This window comes from Pantherophis guttatus, chromosome 11 (assembly GCF_059756535.1).
Source record: "Pantherophis guttatus breed Tessera chromosome 11, ASM5975653v1, whole genome shotgun sequence".
Classification (NCBI taxonomy): domain Eukaryota; kingdom Metazoa; phylum Chordata; class Lepidosauria; order Squamata; family Colubridae; genus Pantherophis; species Pantherophis guttatus.
The window spans coordinates 12,026,119-12,045,472 of record NC_142073.1 but is presented as its reverse complement, the minus strand read 5'-3'; the positions used below and the strand labels follow the sequence as shown (position 1 = coordinate 12,045,472).

General features: G+C 48.1%; 1 protein-coding gene across 2 annotated transcripts; it reads right to left on the bottom strand.

Moving 5' to 3' along the window:
- Nucleotides 1-838: 838 nt before the first annotated feature.
- On the bottom strand, nucleotides 839-18,594 carry E2F4 (E2F transcription factor 4). 2 transcript variants are annotated; one of them, XM_087877288.1, is made up of 10 exons: nucleotides 18,346-18,594; nucleotides 13,121-13,230; nucleotides 10,945-11,106; nucleotides 10,027-10,070; nucleotides 9,694-9,755; nucleotides 8,163-8,436; nucleotides 6,185-6,376; nucleotides 5,085-5,132; nucleotides 4,000-4,044; nucleotides 839-3,433 (listed from the first exon to the last, which is right to left on the bottom strand). In XM_087877288.1, the coding sequence occupies exons 1-10, from the start codon at nucleotides 18,472-18,474 to the stop codon at nucleotides 3,318-3,320; spliced, it is 1,182 nt and encodes a 393-aa protein (XP_087733414.1). In that variant the 5' UTR covers nucleotides 18,475-18,594; the 3' UTR covers nucleotides 839-3,317. The 2 variants fall into 2 exon arrangements, with proteins under 2 accessions (XP_087733414.1, XP_087733415.1); XM_087877289.1 differs by lacking the exon at nucleotides 5,085-5,132.
- Nucleotides 18,595-19,354: the final 760 nt, after the last annotated feature.

Genomic DNA, 19,354 nt, shown 5'->3' with positions numbered 1-19,354 from the left:
GGTCTAAAGCACCCTGTTATTAAGACCAGCTGCCTGCAATTACTGCGAGTTCGAATCTCACCAGGCTCAAGGTCAACTCAGCCTTCCATCCTTTCTAAGGTGGGTAAATTGAGGACCCAGTTTGTGGGGGCAATAAGCTGACTTTGTATAAATATACAAAAGGATGAAGGCTATTGCTTAGCACATTGTAAGCCGCCCTGAGTCTGGAGAAGGGCGGCATATAAATCAAATTAAAAAAAAAAAAAGGACTTGTGTAGTTATTTCAATCCAAGCAGGTGGTAATTCTTTCATCTTTATACGGTCCTTATATGGGACCGTACATTCCACTCCTGCCTTTCATTCTTAAGTACTAATAATAAACACACCTGGGACCCAAAGAGGCTACCTGAAAAGAAGACCCTGGGAGTCAGATGCCAAATCTTAAAAACAATCTACACTCAGGACATTTTGTAGTCCAAACCCTTGGCATCACAAGATGGCAGATGTACCATAAAAAGTTAAAGGTTCCCCTCGCACATCTGTGCTTAGTCGTTCCCAACTCTAGGGGGTGGTGCTCATCTCCATTTCAAAGCCAAAGAGCCAGCGCTGTCCGAAGATGTCTCCGTGGTCATATGGCCAGCATGACTAAATACCAAAGGCGCACGGAACGCTGTTCCCTTCCCACGAAAGGTGGTCCCTATTTTTCTACTTGCATTTTTTTTACGTGCTTTCGAACTGCTAGGTTGGCAGAAGCTGGGACAAGTCACGGGAGCTCACCCCGTTAGGCGGCACTAGGGATTTGAACCGCTGAACTGGGGGTATGAAATGCCTTCTTTTGACAACACGATAGGCAGAAAGCTTTGGAAAGTTTGTTTATTCACTCAGGAAAAAAAAAACTGTACAAATATTACAGGCAAGTGTCTTCTGCTGCAAAAAAGTATAAAAATAATCTTTTTTTTCTATGAATCAAAACTCATTTCTCTCCCTTCCCCTCCCCCCAAACATTTCCTCTGTGTATGCATCCTTTGGGGGAATGTCACCTAAGGGGGGGTCGGGGCGCCAAGAAGGTGACGGCAAAGAGAAACGAAGGTTTGGTCGCTGAAGAGCAGGCCCAAACCACGTACGACAGGCAGGGAGGGGATGCAATGGAGGCAGGCAAGAGAAGTCCCGTGGCTCGCCGGAGACAGCCACACAAGAGCTGGAAGAAGAGCTCAGAAACTCTGGAGGTGGGACTGTGTCCTTTCAAGAGAGGCAAACGGGGCTCCAGAGGGGTTTTTTTGAGACAGTCACCTGCCTGCTCCTAGGCTGGGGAGGTGAAAATCTCTAGATCCGAGGTCTTCAAACTTGGCAGCTTTAAGACTGGTGGACGTCAACTCCCAGAATTTTCCAGCCAGCTACCACAAGTCTTAAAGTCTGCCAAGTTTGAAGACCTCGGATCTAGATCTATTTCATATCCAGAAAAACTCAGAAGTCGCTTTTGTGGATCCTTTCGCCCAGGTGTTTTCAAGCCTGGGAGCTTTCAAACGGGTGGACTTCAACTCCCAGAATTCCCCAGCCGCTATGGCTAGACTAGGGAATTCTGGAAGCTGAAGTCCACCCATCTTATAGCGGACAAGGTCGAGGTAGAGGGCCACCCAGCTTTGCCTAGGTCTCCCTAACGACAATAGAAACGTTCCCTGATTACAGGGGGGGAGGGGAACGGAAGGGGAGGGGAGATCAGGATCAGGCCCGCCCGCTCACGTGAACCCTTCCACAATTCTAAGCAGCACATTTCTTCATTCAGTCCCATCAAAAAGAGATTTTTTCAGCCAGGCCGTTCATGGGCTGGGATGTGGGAGAGGGTTTTCCCCCCTTCGGATCAAAACCCTTCCCACCTTACCAGCCCCACTGCAGGAAGGGGGCCTTCGGCACCTGCGACAGTCTAGGAATCCGGGAAATGACGTTCAGGGTTTGCACAAGCAGCGTAACCCGGAGGCCAACGGGCGGTGAAAAGGATATGGCTTTCAAGAGGGGAGGAGGTTCGGAAGTGCAGAGGGGGAGGATGGGGAAAGCGAGGGCTCCTTCCATCCACGTCCCGAGGATCAGGAGAGGACACCCACCCCCACCCACCCCCAACGGAGAGGCCGATGGTGCGTATTGGAGAGAATGCGGAAAAGGGCACGCCATGGTTAAGTTCCAAAGAGAAGTCGGACTGCGTCAACAGGACCGGCAATGTACTACAGCTAGCAAATCCACGAAGGGAAACAGCAGCCCCCGGCGCATCCCAAAAAGCCCTATTCTAGCAGCTATGGAAGGAGGACCCGCTATTGAGACTCACTTCACTAGGTGTGACTAAATCTCCTCCAGCGGAGGCTCCCGACGGAGACATAGGGGGTAGAGAGGGACGGGTGTGCAAAAATAGGCTTTGTGTTGACAACAGGCAGGTCCCACCTGTTTGAAGCCCCAACTTGTTTCGCACCCCCCCCCTTTTTTTTTTTTTTAACAAATCGTTTCTCAGTTCTGACTCTTTGGAGGAAAAGTGACTGTGCAAAACTGGCACCTTAAAAACACACACGCACACACACGATTGAAGTCTACGCAGCCTACAAGGGAAAGGGGCTTCGTGCTTTGATGTTAATCAGATGGACCAGGAGGGTTACTTGAAACGCCACTTTTAAGCACATTTAAAAAAAAAAAAAAAAAAAAAAAAACGATCCGGGGAGCGGCTGAGACGCCTGCATTCATTCCATCATGCCAAAAGCAGACGATTGCTAAAGAGAGAAATGCCCCGTCTCGTTTGAATTCTTACGGACGAGCCAAAAGGGAGGCCAGGGGTGGATTTTCCCATAACCCACCAGGCTACGGTTCAGCTGTTCTGCTGGTAACCAGAAAGGAAGAAGGAAGAGAGGGGGAGATGCAAAGTGCCCCCAGCAGTGCAAGGATGCCAAAACAGGCTAGGTGGAGGTAGGGATGGGACTCAAGGAAGCGCTTTTGCTGCTCGGCAAGGTTCAACAGCAGGTGCCTGGGAAGGAGGCTCACCCAGGATCCATGAAAGGACAAGGAGCGGACTAAGATAAGCCAGGGAAGAAGAAGAAAGAAAGAAAGGGAAAAAAAAGCTGGAATCGAGAGTCTCATCCTCCTTGAGTTTTCGGTCTAGACCAGAGCAGCTCTGTGTTTCACTCAAGCACTAGCAGACAAAAAAAAAATAAAAAATAAAATCCAAAATGAAGAGTTTGGGGGGGTTTCCCCCACATTCCCTCGAGACAGGTTTTCTTTCTTAAAAAAAAAAGAAGGAAAAAAAAAAAAAAAAGACTCCATATCCCAAAGTCCGTCCATCCATGCATCCAAGGCAGTCCAAGTCAGAGGTTGAGAATCGGGACGTCGAAAAGGTCGCACACGCCTTCGCTCTCATCCAAGTTGTAGATGTAGTCGTGGTCTCCGGGAGGCGGGGAGAGGCGGAGTAAAGGAGCAAACACTGCCCGGAGAGAGAAAAGGAGACTTTTAGGAAGCTGGTACCTCTTCTGACTCAGCAATTCCACCCACCCCTTAGCCCAGTGATGACGAATCTTTTCGGCACAGAGTGCCCAAACTAGAACACTAGAGCTGCCCAGTGTGCATGCGCGTGCCGGCCACCCAGTATTCTGGTTTCTGGTGCACACATGCGTGCCAGCCAGCTGCTCTTTGTGGGTGCTGGAGTGCCAGAAACTTGAAGACCAGGAGGCCGGCACACACGAAGATCAGCTGGCTGGCGCACATCGGAAATCATAAGAGCAGCTGGCAACGGTGCACATGCCCACAGAAGGCTCTGCCTGCCACCTCTGGCACACATGCCATAGGTTCACCATCACGGCCTTTTAGCCCAATCTCTCTCAACCTCAGCAACTTTTAAGACAATTTCCCAGAATTCCCCGGCCAGCCAGCCAGCCACGCTCAACTAAAACAACGCAGATTTTTTTAAAGCTGCGTTCCCTAGTCTTCTCTGCTATCCGACGTGGCCCCCGCTCCGAAGTTGAAGTGGGAGTTGAAGAAATGCAGTCCTACCTTCCGATGACATCAGCTCTTCAAGCAACTCGGAATTCACGCACTCTGTGGGAAGAAGAAGAAGAAGAAAAAGAATGCGCCAGAAGTTTACGCGAGTGCAAAATATCCCGTTGCCCCAAATTTGACGGGTCATTGTTTCAGCCCAGTTTCTTCTGTCTCAATGTCTCAATTCGCTCCTCTCTTGACTACGTATGAGTAATTGGGCAGATTCTGCAGGCTCCTGCACGAGCAACATCAAAACAATGCATTTTTAGCAGCTGCTGCTTCTTTCCCCAGGGATGGATTTGGTCTACGCAGGTAACCAGTGTTTTTAAGTGTTTTGTTTATTGTTTTTAATTAATGGGGCCAAATTTATATATATATATTTTTAACTGTATTTTAATATTTGTACTTGATGTTTTTACTTGGCTGTTCACCGCCCTGAGTCCTCAGGGAGAAGGGCGGTATACAAATTCAAAATAAAATAAAAATAAAAATAAAAAAAACCAAATGAAATCTCCTTGAAATAACCCTTCGGTAACAGGTTTAAATGTTTTAATCTTTCAGCATATAAAGAGTCCTTCTTACAACCAGCACAGGAGACCTAAGCCGAGAGAAAGTGCTTCCTTCTGTTGCTTATTCTACAAGGGCCCAATAGAGAGCCCAATTCACATCTGCTTTAAAATAGCCTGATGTCAGCGTCTCAGTGCTGACATAGAAAAGGGAGGATGAAGCCTGAACTTTTGCCTGCTAAATCCCTTTGAAGTTTCGGTCTCCTTGGAGATGAGGAGGGGGGGGAAACATTCCTGTGAACTGACGGGAAAAGGAATCAGGAGAGTGACTTGGAAGATAGCCAATGAGAAGCAGAGAATTGGGGATCGGAAAGGGAGGGATTGGGGGGCAAAGGTCAGTACTGACCACGAAAGAGTCAGAATCCGGTTGCTGTTCTCGAATAAAGAGAAAATTTCCTTAAAGATGGGCAGTTTGGAAGTTCATTTATTTTGAGATAGCATCGAAAGCCTGACGCCTGACTTTTCTGCAACTTCCGAAAGAAAAAAAAGGCAAAAGCACGAACAAGGTTTGCTACAGGGACACTAGCAACGCACCTCTGGTTGGCTCAAACATTTCTGAAAGCTCTTTGGGCAATTCCAGGACTGGAAGAAAAAAAAAAAAAAAAAGAACAAACGTTGCACATCTTAAAGACCAATGGCAATTATTGTGGCACAGGCCAGCTCTGTTTCCAACCCGAAGTCCTTCAGATGTTTGGGGCTGCCGTTCCCCATATGAATAGAGAGACGAATCCTGGAAGCAGTCATTCCGACGTATTCAGGAGCCCAGGTAGGGAAAAGGCCAAGAGACAATTCCAGAAACCGCAGTCTGCTAAGAGATCTTGCTTTTATGTCACTCGAAGATTTCCATTGTCTACACCAGGGGTCTCCAACCTTGGCAACTTTACGACTTGTGGACTTCAACTCCCAGAATTCATGCTGGCTGGGGAATTCTGGGAGTTGAAGTCCACAAGTCGTAAAGTTGCCAAGGTTGGAGACCCCTGGTCTACGCCAGTGATTTTTCCCAGCCAGGACAACTTTAAGCTGTGTGGACTTCAACTCCCAGAATTCATGCTGGCTGGGGAATTCTGGGAGTTGAAGTCCACAAGTCGTAAAGTTGCCAAGGTTGGAGACCCCTGGTCTACGCCGGTGGTTTTTCCCAGCCAGGACAACTTTAAGCTGTGTGGACTTCAAGTCCCAGAATTCATGCTGGCTGGGGAATTCTGGGAGCTGAAGTCCACAAGTTGTAAAGTTGCCAAGGTTGGAGACCCCTGGTCTACGCCAGTGATTTTTCCCAGCCAGGACAACTTTAAGCTGTGTGGACTTCAAGTCCCAGAATTCATGCTGGCTGGGGAATTCTGGGAGTTGAAGTCCACACAGCTTAAAGAGTTGTCCTGGCTGGGAAACGCTGTATCTAGACAGCTCATGTCTCCTGGTTATTGATCACTTCCTCTATCTCTGCTTCATTTTAGCAGAACGCCTGAGAAAGGGAGCCAGTAGAGACTGTCAAACACACCCAATGACTTTGGAACTGAAAACAGCCCCCACATCGAAGCACAATGCAGGGGTCAGAGCCAAACAAACTCAGCCAGAGGTTCTGTACTGTTTTGATCCATCATAACCGCCCGCCCGACAGCTGGAAAACCCAGCGCACTTACTTTCTGTGGGGAAGGACTTGATTGGTTCAAAAGAGGTAAAGGAGCTGGGTAGGACAGAGCTGCTGTCCAGCAAGGCAGAGGATTGGAGGGGCTGCGTGTCAAGCCCAGCCGGTGGGCTGGCCGGTACAGTCGAAGGGGTAAGCGAGTCCAACTCCTCACTGCTTTTTGATTCTGCTGTCGAGGTGCCCGTCTCTGCAATGGGAAGAGGGTGACAAAAAGAGAAACTGTTATTTAAACTTGCATGCCACTCAATGACCCGTTGTGTAGGATGAATTCCACAGAGCTGGGGAAAAACAGCTGGCGCTCTCATAGCAACCATCAGGAAAAGTACTTCAGAACAGAGGTGGAAGGGACCTTGAAGGTCTTCTAGTCCAACCCCCAGCTCAAGTAGGAGACCCTATACCAGCGTTGGCGAACTTTTGGGCACCAAGTGCTGAAATGGGAGCATGCACATGTGCAAGGGAGCACCGGAAACCGGAAGAGCAGTTCCCCGGCACACATGCGCATGCTGGAAAGCTGAGCTTCCTGTTTCCCGTGTGCGCATGCATGCCGGTCTTCTGATCTTCTGGTTTCTGGTGCGCATGCGCACGCGAAGACCAGTTGGCCAGCACGCATGAGTTCACTGGAAACCGGAAGGTCAGCTTCCCAGCGTGCGCATGCACCCTGGGGAACTGCTCTTCCGGTTCCAGCGCTCCCACATACGCAAAGACCAACTGGCCCGCACGCGTGTGCACACTGGAACCCGGAAGAGCAGCAGGCAACGGCTGGCTTGTCTGGAGAGATGGCTCTGTGTGCCACTTCCAGCACGTGTGCCATAGGCTCGCCATCATGGCCCTATACCATTTCAGACAGGTGACTGTCCAGTGTCTTCTTAAAAACCTCACCCACAACTTCTGGTGGCAAGCTGTTCCACTGGTTAATTGTCCTCACTGTTAGGAAGTTTCTCCTTTACTCCAGGATGCTTCTCTCCTGGGTTAGTTTCCTTCCATTGTTTCTTATCTGGTGGTTTGGAAAATAAGCTGACACCCCCCCCCTTTGTGACAGCCCCTCAAATACTGGAATACTGCTATCATGTCACCCCTAGTCCTTCTTTTCTCTAGACTAGCCATGCCCAACCATTCTTCATGCTTTTCTCTCCATGCCCTTAATCATCTTAGTTGCTCTTCTTTGCATTTTTTCCTCTCCTGTAAAGAAACCCAAAGTTGACAACATTACTCTATGGCTGCCCAAAGGCCATATCGATACTCGTTTGGCTGTCTTGCCAAAGGGCAGTTTTAGTGAAAGGAATAGTCCGAGCAGGGCTGTTAAACAGGCTCCTCTCTCATCCACATTCCCAATTTTCAAAAGGAAATGTTTTTATTTTTAGAGCAAAATTCTCTTCCTTCTCCAGGAAAATGATTAGGGGACTGGACGCCAAACCGTATGAAGAACGGTTGCAGGAACTGGGTATGTCTAGTTTAATGAAAAGAAGAACCAGGGGAGACATGATAGCAGTGTTCCAATATCTCAGGGGCTGCCACAAAGAAGAGGGAGTCAAGCTATTCTCCAAAGCACCTGAAAACAAGACAAGAAGCAATGGGTGGAAACTAATCAAAGAGAGAAGCAACCTAGAATAAGGAGAAATTTCTTGACAGTTAGAACAATTAATCAGTGGAACTACTTGCCTCCAGAAGTTGTGAATGCTCCAACACTGGAAGTTTTAAAGATGATGTTGGATCACCATTTGTCTGAAGTGGTGTAGGGTTTCCTGCCTAAGCAGGGACCTCCAAGGTCCCTTCCAACTCTGCTATTCCATTCTATTCTAAATCTCTCTGAAAGGGTTAACCGACCTCATTCCAGCTCTTCGGAATGAGTCAACCTTGAGCCGGTGAGATTTGAACTGCCAAACTGCAGCTAGCAGTCAGCTGAAGTAGCAGTGCTGCAGTGCTGCACTCTAACCACTGCGCCACCTCTCGGCTCTTTTCACTTTACAGCTCACCTGTCGATTTGGGCACAGAGCATCTGTGGTCTTGCGTGCTGCTGGGTACAGACGCAGGAGGGTGGGCACCACTGGGAAGAGAGGCCTCCTGGGACGGGGCAAGGGATGGCTTCTTAGAGGGTGTGATTGGCTGGCACTGAATGAGGTCTTCGGGGGGAGGGACAGGAAGCACCACTGGAGGAGAGCTCCAGGCATCTTTGTTGACTAGAAGAACATCAATGGAATCGTTGCTACTCTTCAAGTGGATCTGGTATTTCCTTTGGCCGTTTAAGCCCTAGAGAGAAAGAAAAAGTGAGGTTGCAGGGACGCAAGTATATTTATTTATTACATGTATTTATATGCCGCCATTCTCCCGAAGGACTCAGGGCGGCGAACACAAGTTAAGAAACAAGTACAATAAAATCCCATTTTAAACCAAATAACTAATTAATAATATTAATAAAAACCCGGAATCAGAGTCAGCCTATTTGCTTAAACAGCCAAGTCTTCAGGTCCCGACGGAAGGAGCGGAGATCAGGAGCCGTCCGGAGCTCGGTAGGTAATTCATTCCAGAGGGTGGGAGCACCCACAGAGAATGCCCTACCCCTGGGCACAGCAAGATGACTCTCCGGAGACTCAGGGCGGCTTACAATGCGTTAAGCAATAGCCTTCATCCTTTTGTATATTTATACAAAGTCAGCTTATTGCCCCCACAAACTTGGTCCTCATTTCACCTACTTTAGAAAGGATGGAAGGCTGAGTCAACCTTGAGCCTTGGAGAGATTCAAACCAGCAGTAAATTGCAGGCAGCTGTGTTAATAACAGGGTGCTTAGACCACTGTACTATCAACGCTCTTATATATGAACAGTATATGACAGTGATGGCGAACCTTTTGGGCACCAAGTGCCCAAACCAGAACGAATGTGCGTGCCAGAGCACCAGAAACCCAAAGACCAGCTGGGCAGCGTGCACATGCCTGTTTTTTGGCCATTTTTGGTTGTTTTCAGGCCGTTTTTGGAGGTGCCTGAAAACGGCCCGAAAAACGGCCTGGTTTTTGGTTGTTTTGGGGGCTGTTTGCAGGCTATTTTCTGGGCTGTTTTCAGGCCATTTTGGAGGCTGCTTTTGGCCCAAAAACAGCTGAAAAACAGCCTTGAAAATAGCCGAAAAACCGTCTGAAAAATGGCCAAAAACAGATTATTTTTCGGGCCATTTTCTTGCTCTGGCACCAGCCGGAAACTAGAAGACCAGCTGGTGACGGTGCGCGTGCCCACAGAGAGGGCTCTGCGTGCCACTTCTGACACGCGTGCCATAGGTTTGCCAATTCACGGGTATATGATGACGGTATTGGTGCAACGACATCACCTGGTGTCATCACATTGTTTTATTGGCATTTGATTGGTAACTTTTTGCAGAGAGCTTTCCCCTTCTTTATTTTACACTTGTAACCTGTCAAATATGTTTGGCTGTAAAAAGGCCCTCAATCATCGAAGCTGCTGCATGCTGGCTTGAAGAGAGCTCTCTCTGCTAGCATCTCCAAACATCTACACTCACCTCAGGGACGGGAACTTCCAGCTGGGTTCCTGACGGAGCTCGGATGGCCAGTAGTGTGTCGCCTGTAACGAGAAATCAAAACGCTGCAATTCAGGAAACAGAGCTAAGATGAGAGCAACCCAAGATTACGCATTCCTCAGTTCTTCCTTTTCCCAACGCCAGCTGGGCACCATGTTTTCAGTCCCTAATTGCCAGGAAGTTTCTTCCCATCTCCCACGCTCCCAATTCTACCCAGAACGCAAATCAAAGATAAGTTGATCCAAGGAAGGACCAACTTCTTATGAAGATGTTGCAAAGGTGGAATTATGTTAAGCAGGGACACGCCATCCTTACCTGGGAAGCACTTGCAAAGATCCTCATCTGTCACATACGCTAATGTTCCTGAAGTTAAGGGAAAAACCAGCTGCCTCTGAAACTCAGCAAGACCATTCCCCCTTCCACCCCAATAGTATTTTTTTTTTCTTTTTACGGCCCCGTAATCCCTTTTTATCAGGGTGGAATCAGGGCGACTGAATGGAGCTGAGCATTTACCGTCCGGATGCCCTTCCAGTGGCCCATGCCAAGTTCGCAGCAAAAATTTACTCTCTGTGCCTTGATAAACATCGGTCGCTGCCTAGGATTGAACTCTCAAAACCTGGATTGTTGAAAATCAGCAGTTTTCTGCCATTCCAAGATAGATACGCACAATAAATGTAACATACACCCTAACAAGCCTCAATCCTGTTGAAAATTAATCCTCCTTTTGTCCTACCCTCCCACCACCACCAATCCTGGACAATTGGAGCCCAACAAATGGGCCACCAACACAGGAAAAATATCTAAGGAAGAACTAGGGCAAAATCAAAAGCAACGATAAGAGAAAGGATACTCATTTGAAACACAAGGAACATTATTTATTTCACGCTATTAGGGCAATGGAATAGAAGAGCCTTTTCTAATTTGATGTTAGCTGTTTTGCTCTTATTGTGTGCAAATTAGGTTACCTGCCTAGAAACATTTCTAACAGAAAATAGCTTGCATTAAAAAACTAGCTCTATAGAAATTGACATCATCAATGATATAAGGATGAGAGATGCTCTCACACTGAGACTACAAATTCCAGAATTCCCAGCCAACACGACTGAATTCTGGGCCCTGCCGTCCCAAATATCCAGGTAAAGTTAGGCCAAAGCAGAATCATCAGAAAGGACCTGCGTTTTAGCATCAAAGAAACCCAAAAGCAGGAAGAACCAGACTAGACTCCAAGGATATTCTTTGTTCTGTACATCATCGGTGACATTTCTGATACTCTGCTGCACCCACATCTTTTGCTGTTCCAGTTCTCGTTCCCGATGCTCCAGGTCCTCAATCTCTGCTTTCAACTCAATCAATTTGTGGGCAATTTCTCGAGTATTACAGCCAGGCCCCACGCCTCTGTCAAGAACGGGAAACAAGAGAAGTCAAGGCGTCGGCCTTTTCCACAGCGTATTAAGAATCCGATAACAATGGCCATTTTAATCACACACACTGCCTGCTGAAGAAAAGCCTTCCAGGTTTTCTCTCTTTTAGTTTCTCTCTTTTCCAAAGAGGATTCAGTGACACATTTAATGCACCCATGAGAGAACTCAAAAGACCCTTTTCAAAGTTCTTCTCTGCCTCATATTTTCCCAGGGTGGGTGGGGAAACCCCCTAGTAAAAGTCTCAAAAGTTTTCAAACCTAGAAGATCAATTATCTGATCAAAGCAACAGGACTGAACTTCCTCTTTACCACTCCATTAATATCTCTCTCTCTCTCTCTCTCTCTCTCTCTCTCTCTCTCTCTCTCTCTCTCTCTCTCTCTCTCTCTCTCTCTCTCTCTCTCTCTCTATATATATATATATATATATGTAGGTCTTTGGTTATTCAGGTTTTCTCCCGCGTAAAATTGAAGGTATCTTGGCGACGTTTCGACGAAGTCTCATTCGTCATCTTCAGGCTGGTGTTCTCGGCTTCGTGCTTCCAGGAGCACGAAGCCGAGAACACCAGCCTGAAGATGACGAATGAGACTTCGTCGAAACGTCGCCAAGACACTTCCAATTTTACGTGGGAGAAGACCCGAATAACCAAAGACCTACATACAAACACCCGCAAAAACCTGAGAAAACACACACACACACACACACACACACACACACATATATATATATATATTTGAATTCGAGTAAGAGTCTGTCTAGCTGATGAGCGCTAAATAGCACCTGGTCTACACCAATATGGAAGGGAACATACTGCTTCCCTTTTGCCTTTCAGCTCCAATCCAGGAATCCTCAAGCAATTGCATTCATGACAGACCATTTTATACCAGGCGAAAGGAAAGCAGTATGCTCCTTTCCATATTGGGGTAGATCAGGTGCTTCGACAGAAAAACACTTAATCTCTCCCCTGGCTCAAGCTGATAAAGGGAGGATAACTTGTGGCTCAGAGGTTAATACAACTGCCATTAGGCAGGCAGCCCAAGTTCAAATCTGAGTAAGGGTATGGCTAGCTGATGAGAGCTAAATAGCTTGAAATAGATCTATACTAGTCTCCCTTTATTTCTTTATCAGCAAATATAAATTATATTTATATTTACATATAATTATATGTATAAATATAATTATATGTAAAATATATGTAAAAATATAATAAATATAATAAATTATATTTATATTATACACACACATACACCATGTTTCCCCGAAAATAAGACCGTGTTTTATATTTTATATTCGGGAACCCCGAAATAAGCACTTGGCCTTATTTTCAGGGAGGTCTTATTATTTTGGGGTGCATGGAGCAAGACGGGGCTCCTCTTACCGTCTCGGATGATTTCCAGCTCTGTCTCCCTAACTCTAACCATAGGAAATGGTGGGGACCGGCTGCACATACGTTTAAATATTTTCGGGGCTGCCTTATTTTCAGGGGGGGGCTTATTTTAGTGCATGCATTCAAAAGCCCAATTGGGCTTATTATCAGGGGAGGTCTTGCTACTGATAAAAGTTCTTCCAAAGCTAGCTTCAGGGAAACATTGAGACACACACGCATCCCAGCTGTCTCAAAGGTGTTTTTTTTTTTTCAAAAGGCAACTGGGCTTTTCTTTGTTTTTATTTGAAGACGTTTCACTTCTCATCCAGGAAGCTCCTTCAGTTCTGACTCAATTCAGTCAGTCAGAACTGAAAAAAGCTTCTTGGGTGAGAAGCGAAACGTCTTCAAATAAAAACAAAGAAAAGCCCAGTTGCCTTTTGAGAAAGCACCTCTGAGACAACCATGGCTTGGATGACCGAGAACTGAGAAACTTCACCGACACTCCACAGCTGCTCAGAGAAATTGTTCTGCCTCCGATTCACACGTATGACTGGCTAACGGTAGATGCAATTGCAGCCCCCTCCAATGGAAGTTGGTGTCAGGGCTTCTGTCCCCCCCTACTCACTTCCACTGAATACTGTTCTTCGATTTCTTCTCAATTAGCCCAATGCCCTCAAGGACATTTGTAATATCATAAATACGTCTCTTTTGCCGCACGGCCAGAGTATCGGCTGCCTGCAAAGGCAAACAAACAAAAAAAGAGGTGAGTTCATAGGCACCATAGTGTTAAATATATATATACCTGGACCATCACAACACAAAAGCTGTGTTCATTACATCACACCTTGTTTGTGAACTTTTTCTTTTTTATTATTATTATTTTTAAATTGATTTATATGCCGCCCTTCTCCGGAGACTCAGGGCGGCGTACAATGCGTTAAGCAATAGCCTTCATCCTTTTGTATATTTATACAAAGTCAGCTTATTGCCCCCACAAACTGGGTCCTCATTTCACCTACCTTAGAAAGGATGGAAGGCTGAGACAACTTTCTCGAGAACTCTATTCTCCATTGCTCAGGACGGTCTATTTTAAGACTGAAAACTGCCGATCTGTTTTAGGAATGATTATTGTGGTGTGAAACCGTCAAACCCATCACCAAATCTAACACTGTACAAAGCAGCTGCAATAACCATAAAACGGAGCACCTTATGCAAAAATTAACTGTTGTTCAGATTCGGCTAATGCGCTTCATGCTTTGTCAATTCATCAGCCATGGTTGCTAATCAAGAATGGCTCACATTCTTTTTTTCTGGGGCCTTCTATTTATTTGTTTGTATTCCATTTTAATTTTTTTTCCTGCATCGTCATTTAACGACCCCATAATCCCTTGCGAGGTGGTGTCTGGGCAACTGAATGGAGCTAGCAGAGCGTTTAATGGCCGGATGCCCTTCTTATCGCCAGTGCAGAGTTTTGTTCGGCAGATATATTCTCATTGTGCCCAGAGAGAGAGAGAGAGATATCTGCCTCTACCAAGGATCCTGATCCAGAGCCTGGATAGCTCTGCAGACTAAGCACTGTAATTTAACACCAGCTGTCTGCAATTAAAGTAAGTTCGAATCTCGCCAGGCTCAAGGTTGACTCAGCCTTCCATCCTTTCTAAGGTAGGTAAATTGAGGACCCAGATTGTGGGGGCAATAAGCTGACTTTGTATAAAATATACAAAAAAGGATGAAGGCTATTGCTTAACGCACTGTAAGCCGCCCTGAGTCTCCGGAGAAGGGCGGCATATAAATCAAATAAAAAAAAAATAATAAAAAAAAAGGATCGAACTCACAGCGTCCTGATTGAGGGGAGAGCTCCACCTGTAGGCCACCGCACCACTCTGCTTTTAATTTGTTTCCTGCATGCTACTGCAAATTTATTTTCATTACTCGACATGGTTAAATCGTTTCTCTTTCATCGTGGCTATGTATATAGATAAATACTGAAATGGCAGTGCTGTGGCAGTGAATTTTGAGCCAGTTTTTATTTTTCTGCAATACATTAGATCAGTGTTTCTCAACCTTGGAAGCTTGAAGATGGGTGGACTTCAACTCCCAGAATCCCCCAGCCAGCACTGCTGGCTGGGGGATTCTGGGAGTTGAAGTCCACCCATCTTCAAGCTACCAAAGTTGAGGAACACTGCATTAGATGAAAGTACCATCCTGCATGTTCAAAGCACATTTTTCAATTCATTGAACAAGAATGACCCACAGACACACACACATATATATAGGATTTATAAATTTTTTTATGATGCCAAAGGATTGTTTTCGCTGCAGAAGAAGTAACATTCCTACTCTTTGGATTTGCCTGAATGCAGATGAGCTTACTTCTATGATATTTATAAATGCTGTAGCAACACTTCCCATCACCGCTTCCTTTTGGAATATACACAGATAGTCCTCGACTTACAACAGCTGGACTGTTTGAAGTTACAACGGCACTGAAAAAAAGTGACTTACGAGCATTTTTCACACATCTACTCATTGATGTGTTGGGGTTTTAAAACGGTTCAGCCAAATTTGTTTAATTTGTTTTATCTCTACTTTAAATTTTGTATCTATATGTTTTATTTTATGGCTGTTCACCGCCCTGAGTCCTTCGGGAGTAGGGCGGTATACAAATTTAATAAAATGAAATGAAATGAAAATGATTGGAGCAACCTCATGGTTATGTAATCAAAATTCAAATGCTTGGCAACTGGTTGATACTTATGACGGTTGCAGTGTCCCGTGACTTATGACGGTCGTGTGATCCCCTTTTACAAGCAAGGTAAGAAAGGGGGGAGGGGGAGCCAGATTCGTTTAACAACCGTGTCATTAACTGAACAACGGCAGTGATTCACTTAACTGCGGCAAGAAAGGTCGTAAAATTCGGGACAAAATTCGCTTAACTGTCTCACTTAGCAATAGAAATGTGAGGCTCCATTGTGATCCTAAGTCGAGAACCAAACAATGTTGACTGGCGGCCCCCAGGGGGAGAGCCTTCTCTGTGGGGGCACCTACGATCTGGAACGAGCTCCCCCCGGAGATACGGAGGATTCCGGATCTGCGTACCTTCCGTCGCACGCTTAAGACGTTCTTATTCCATCAAGCTGGCCTGACCTAAACTTTTCCTCTTTTTAAATGGAATTTTAAATTTGGTTTTAATTTATTGGGGTTTTAAAATGGTTCAGCCAAATTTATTTAATTAGTTTTATATTTATTTTAAATTTTGTATCTATATGTTTTATTTTATGGCTGTTCACCGCCCTGAGTCCTTCGGGGGTAGGGCGGTATACAAATTTAATAAAATGAAAAAATGAAAAAATGAAAAGAGAACGACCCGTTTCTGTGTAGCAACCACAGAGGACTAGACATCTGCAGCTATCTCCAGATGTTGCTGAACGGTAACTCTCAAGTCCCAGTCCACATGGCCAACGGGGAAGGATGCTAGGAGTTGCCCTTCAGCATCGAAAAGGCCGTATTTCCCCATCTATTATTCACATGGGGATTCACTGGTACTTCACCCATGCTGTGTTAAACCTCAGCTGTGGTTCACAGCACAAGAAGACAACTTCCTGCCCGGAAAGTTTGCTCTAGGTTTCCTATGTATGTTTCTGGGGAGACACCCTGCTGTCCCTCGCTACCAACTGTCCATAGTTTCAAGAAGTTTGGGACTCTTCCTCCCTTCCCTCCCCCCCACCCCCCAAATGCAGCAGGACAAAGATTTCTGCAGAAATCTAAACACGCCTAAGGAAGCCTGCACGGGAGCCCAAGGCCGTTGCAACTGTACCGCAGCTCTTCATCACCCACCGTGAATCGCTTCTACCTGCAAGTCGGCAGAAGGTGGGCAAACGGATTCGCTCCTGCACAAAATGCAGCCGTCGCACCATTCGGGGAGGGGGGGGGGAGGTTGTGCCTTGGCAAGCAAGCAAGCAGGTGGCGGAAGGGAGTTGGGGGAGAAAAGGGGAAGAAAGGGCTCCCACCAGCTGGCAGAAGGGAGGGAAAGAAAGGACGAAAAGCTGAATGCCACGGGCATCCACTCCAAAGGGGATGCCCCCCCCCTCATTGCCCTGCTGATGCTGGATGAGAAAAGGAAAGAGGAAGGAAGGAAGGAAGGAAGGAAGGAAGGGAGGGAGGGAGGGAGGGAGGGAGGGAGGGAGGGAGGAAGGAAGGAAAGAAAAGGAAGGAAGGAAGGAAGGAAGGAAGGAAGGAAGGAAGGAAGGAAGGAAGGAAGGAAGGAAGGAAAAAAGAAGGAAGGAAGGAAGGAAGGAAAGAAAAGGAAGGAAGGAAGGAAGGAAAAAGAAGGAAGGAAGGAAGGAAAAAGAAGGAAGGAAGGACAGAAGGAAAAGGAAGGAAGAAGGGAGGGAGGGAGGGAGGGAGGGAGGAAGGAAGGAAGGAAAAAAAAGGAAGGAAGGAAGGAAGGAAAAAAGAAGGAAGGAAGGAAGGAAGGAAGGAAGGAAGGAAGGAAAGAAAAGGAAGGAAGAAAGGAAAAAGAAGGAAGGAAGGAAGGAAAAAGAAGGAAGGAAGGAAGGACAGAAGGAAAAGGAAGGAAGGAAAAGGAAGGAAGGAAGGAAGGAAGGAAGGAAGGAAGGAAGGAAGGTCATCGGAGGGAGAGATGGGTGGAAGACCCCCCAACCGCACCAGAGCTATCGTTTCTCCCTCCCCAACGACTGAGTCACGCTCACACAGAAGCCGTGTCAATGTGACCAAATAGGGAGCATGTGCATGGGGCGCACATGCGTGCACACACGAGAAAGCCACACATGCCAGGCAAAGGATGCTGCTGCCCAGCAAGCTGAGAATGCTCCTTGGCTCCCTTTGCCCGGCTTTGCAACCAAGCACCCTAGCTGGCAGCCTCTTTCCCCAGGCTCGGGGCGCAGATGGGTGTTGTAGTCCTCGCCCTCGGAGCTGCTGGAAGGAAAGAAGACCACCAGCAAACCCCCCTTTCAGCCCCACATGGCTGGGGGGAGGGGGGGTGAAAGGGGGAAGGGAGACAGAGCCCTCCTCCCTGGAGGCTGCAGCAGAGCCCGGCCCAAACCTCTCCTGGCCGGGGAAGGCATTGAGAGCGCGGCCAGCACTTCCATCCCCAGGATGGGCTTTGTAGTCCACACACCTGCAAACCTGCGGGCCGGCTGCCTCTCCCCCGGGGGAGGGGGAGATGTGGGGGGGGGAATCTTGTGCCTTTCCAGGCGAGGGTCCTGCCCTTCCCTTCCCCCTCCCTCCCTCCCTCAGGCGGATGGGCTTTGTAGTCCACACACCTGCAAACCTGGCTGCCTCTCCCCGGGGAGGAGGGGATGGGAGGGGGGGATCTTGTGCTTCTCCGGGTGAGGGTCCTGCCCTTCCCTTCCCCCACTCCCTCGCACAGGCGGATGGGCTTTGTAGTCCACACCCCTGCAAACCTTGGCTGCCTCTCCCCGGGCAGGGGGTGATGGGAGGGGGGGGATCTCGTGCTTCTCCAGGCGAGGGTTCTGCCCTTCCCTTCCCCCTTCCCTCCCTCCACCCCCGCGCAGGCGGATGGGCTTTGTAGTCCACACACCTGCAAACCTGCAAACCTGGCTGCCTCTCCCCGGGGAGGGGGTGATGGGAGGGGGGGGGATCTTGTGCTTCTCCAGGCGAGGGTCCTGCCCTTCCCTTCCCCCCTCCCTCGCACAGGCGGATGGGCTTTGTAGTCCACACACCTGCAAACTTGCAAACCTTGGCTGCCTCTCCCCGGGGAGGGGGAGATGGGAGGGGGGGATCTTGTGCTTCTCCAGGCGAGGGTCCTGCCCTTCCCTTCCCTTCCCCCCTCCCCCTTCCCTCCCTCCCCCACCCCCACCGGCTCACCAGCTTCAGGTCGAGCACGCCGTCCTTGGCCTCCTGCAGCAGCGAGACGAACTTGGTGGTGAGCAGCCCCAGGCTCTTCTCGTGCCGGCTGGGCGCGCCGCCCGGCGGCTGCGGTCCGGACTCCGCCATCCGGACGGCTCACACCTGCCGCCGCCGCCGCCGGTGTGGGGATCCCAGCGCTCGCTCCGCCGCGGCCCCCCCTCCTCCTCCTCCTCCGCTCCGCCGCCGCTTCCGGCCGCCGCGGGGCATGACGGGAGGCCGGGGGAGGAGCCAGGCCGCTCCATGTTGAATGAAAGGGGCGGGGACTTCGCCGAGCCCGCCTTCCCGCCCTCTTCTCCAAGCTCCGCCCCCTCCCCCTCCCTCAGCCATTCCGGCCGGCTTTTCTTGTGCGGCATTCCGTCGGCGGTCTCTCTCATTCTCTGTGTGTGTTATAGCGACGCCTACTGGCCAGGAGACGAACAGACTTCCTTCTCTTTTGCAAATTCTTCAGATCGAGGAGAAGCAGAGCAAACGAGCGAGCGGCCGGCGGCAGAGTGGGAAGGGACCTTGGAGGTCATCTAGTCCAACCCCCCGTTCACGCAGGAGGCCTATTGCACTACAGTTCTCATCACTTGCCTGCAGAAGTTGTGCAATGCTCCAACACACTGGAAGTTTTTAAGAAGATGTTGGATAACCATGATATTCTGTTTTAATTTGTTTTTTTTAACTTTTGTATTCTCTGTTTCTTATTGTTGTGAGCCGCCCTGAGTCCTTCGGGAGAAGGGCGGCATACAAATCCAATAAATGAATGAATGAATGAATGAATGAATGAATGAATGAATGAATGAATGAATAAACCATTTGTCTGAAGTGCTGTAGGGTTTCCTGCCTGGGCAGGGGGCTGGACTAGAAGACCTCCAAGGTCCCTTCCAACTCTGTTATTCTTTTTCTATTTCTATTCCCCCCCACCCCCCACCCACTCCGACCGGCATAGCTGGCAAGGCTATGTGGACTGCAAAAAGCTTGAAGC

What these genes read in the sequence shown, in the direction of transcription:
- E2F4 (XM_087877288.1), bottom strand. Translation starts at nt 18,474, where the DNA reads ATGGCGGAGTCCGGACCGCAGCCGCCGGGCGGCGCGCCCAGCCGGCAC. An exon ending in GCGTGCTCGACCTGAAGCTG is followed by an intron (nt 13,231 to 18,345) that starts GTGAGCCGGTGG and finishes TTGCCTTTGCAG; the next exon opens with GCAGCCGATACTCTGGCCGT. An exon ending in TGGAAGTTCCCGTCCCTGAG is followed by an intron (nt 8,437 to 9,693) that starts GTGAGTGTAGAT and finishes CTTTCTCTCTAG; the next exon opens with GGCTTAAACGGCCAAAGGAA.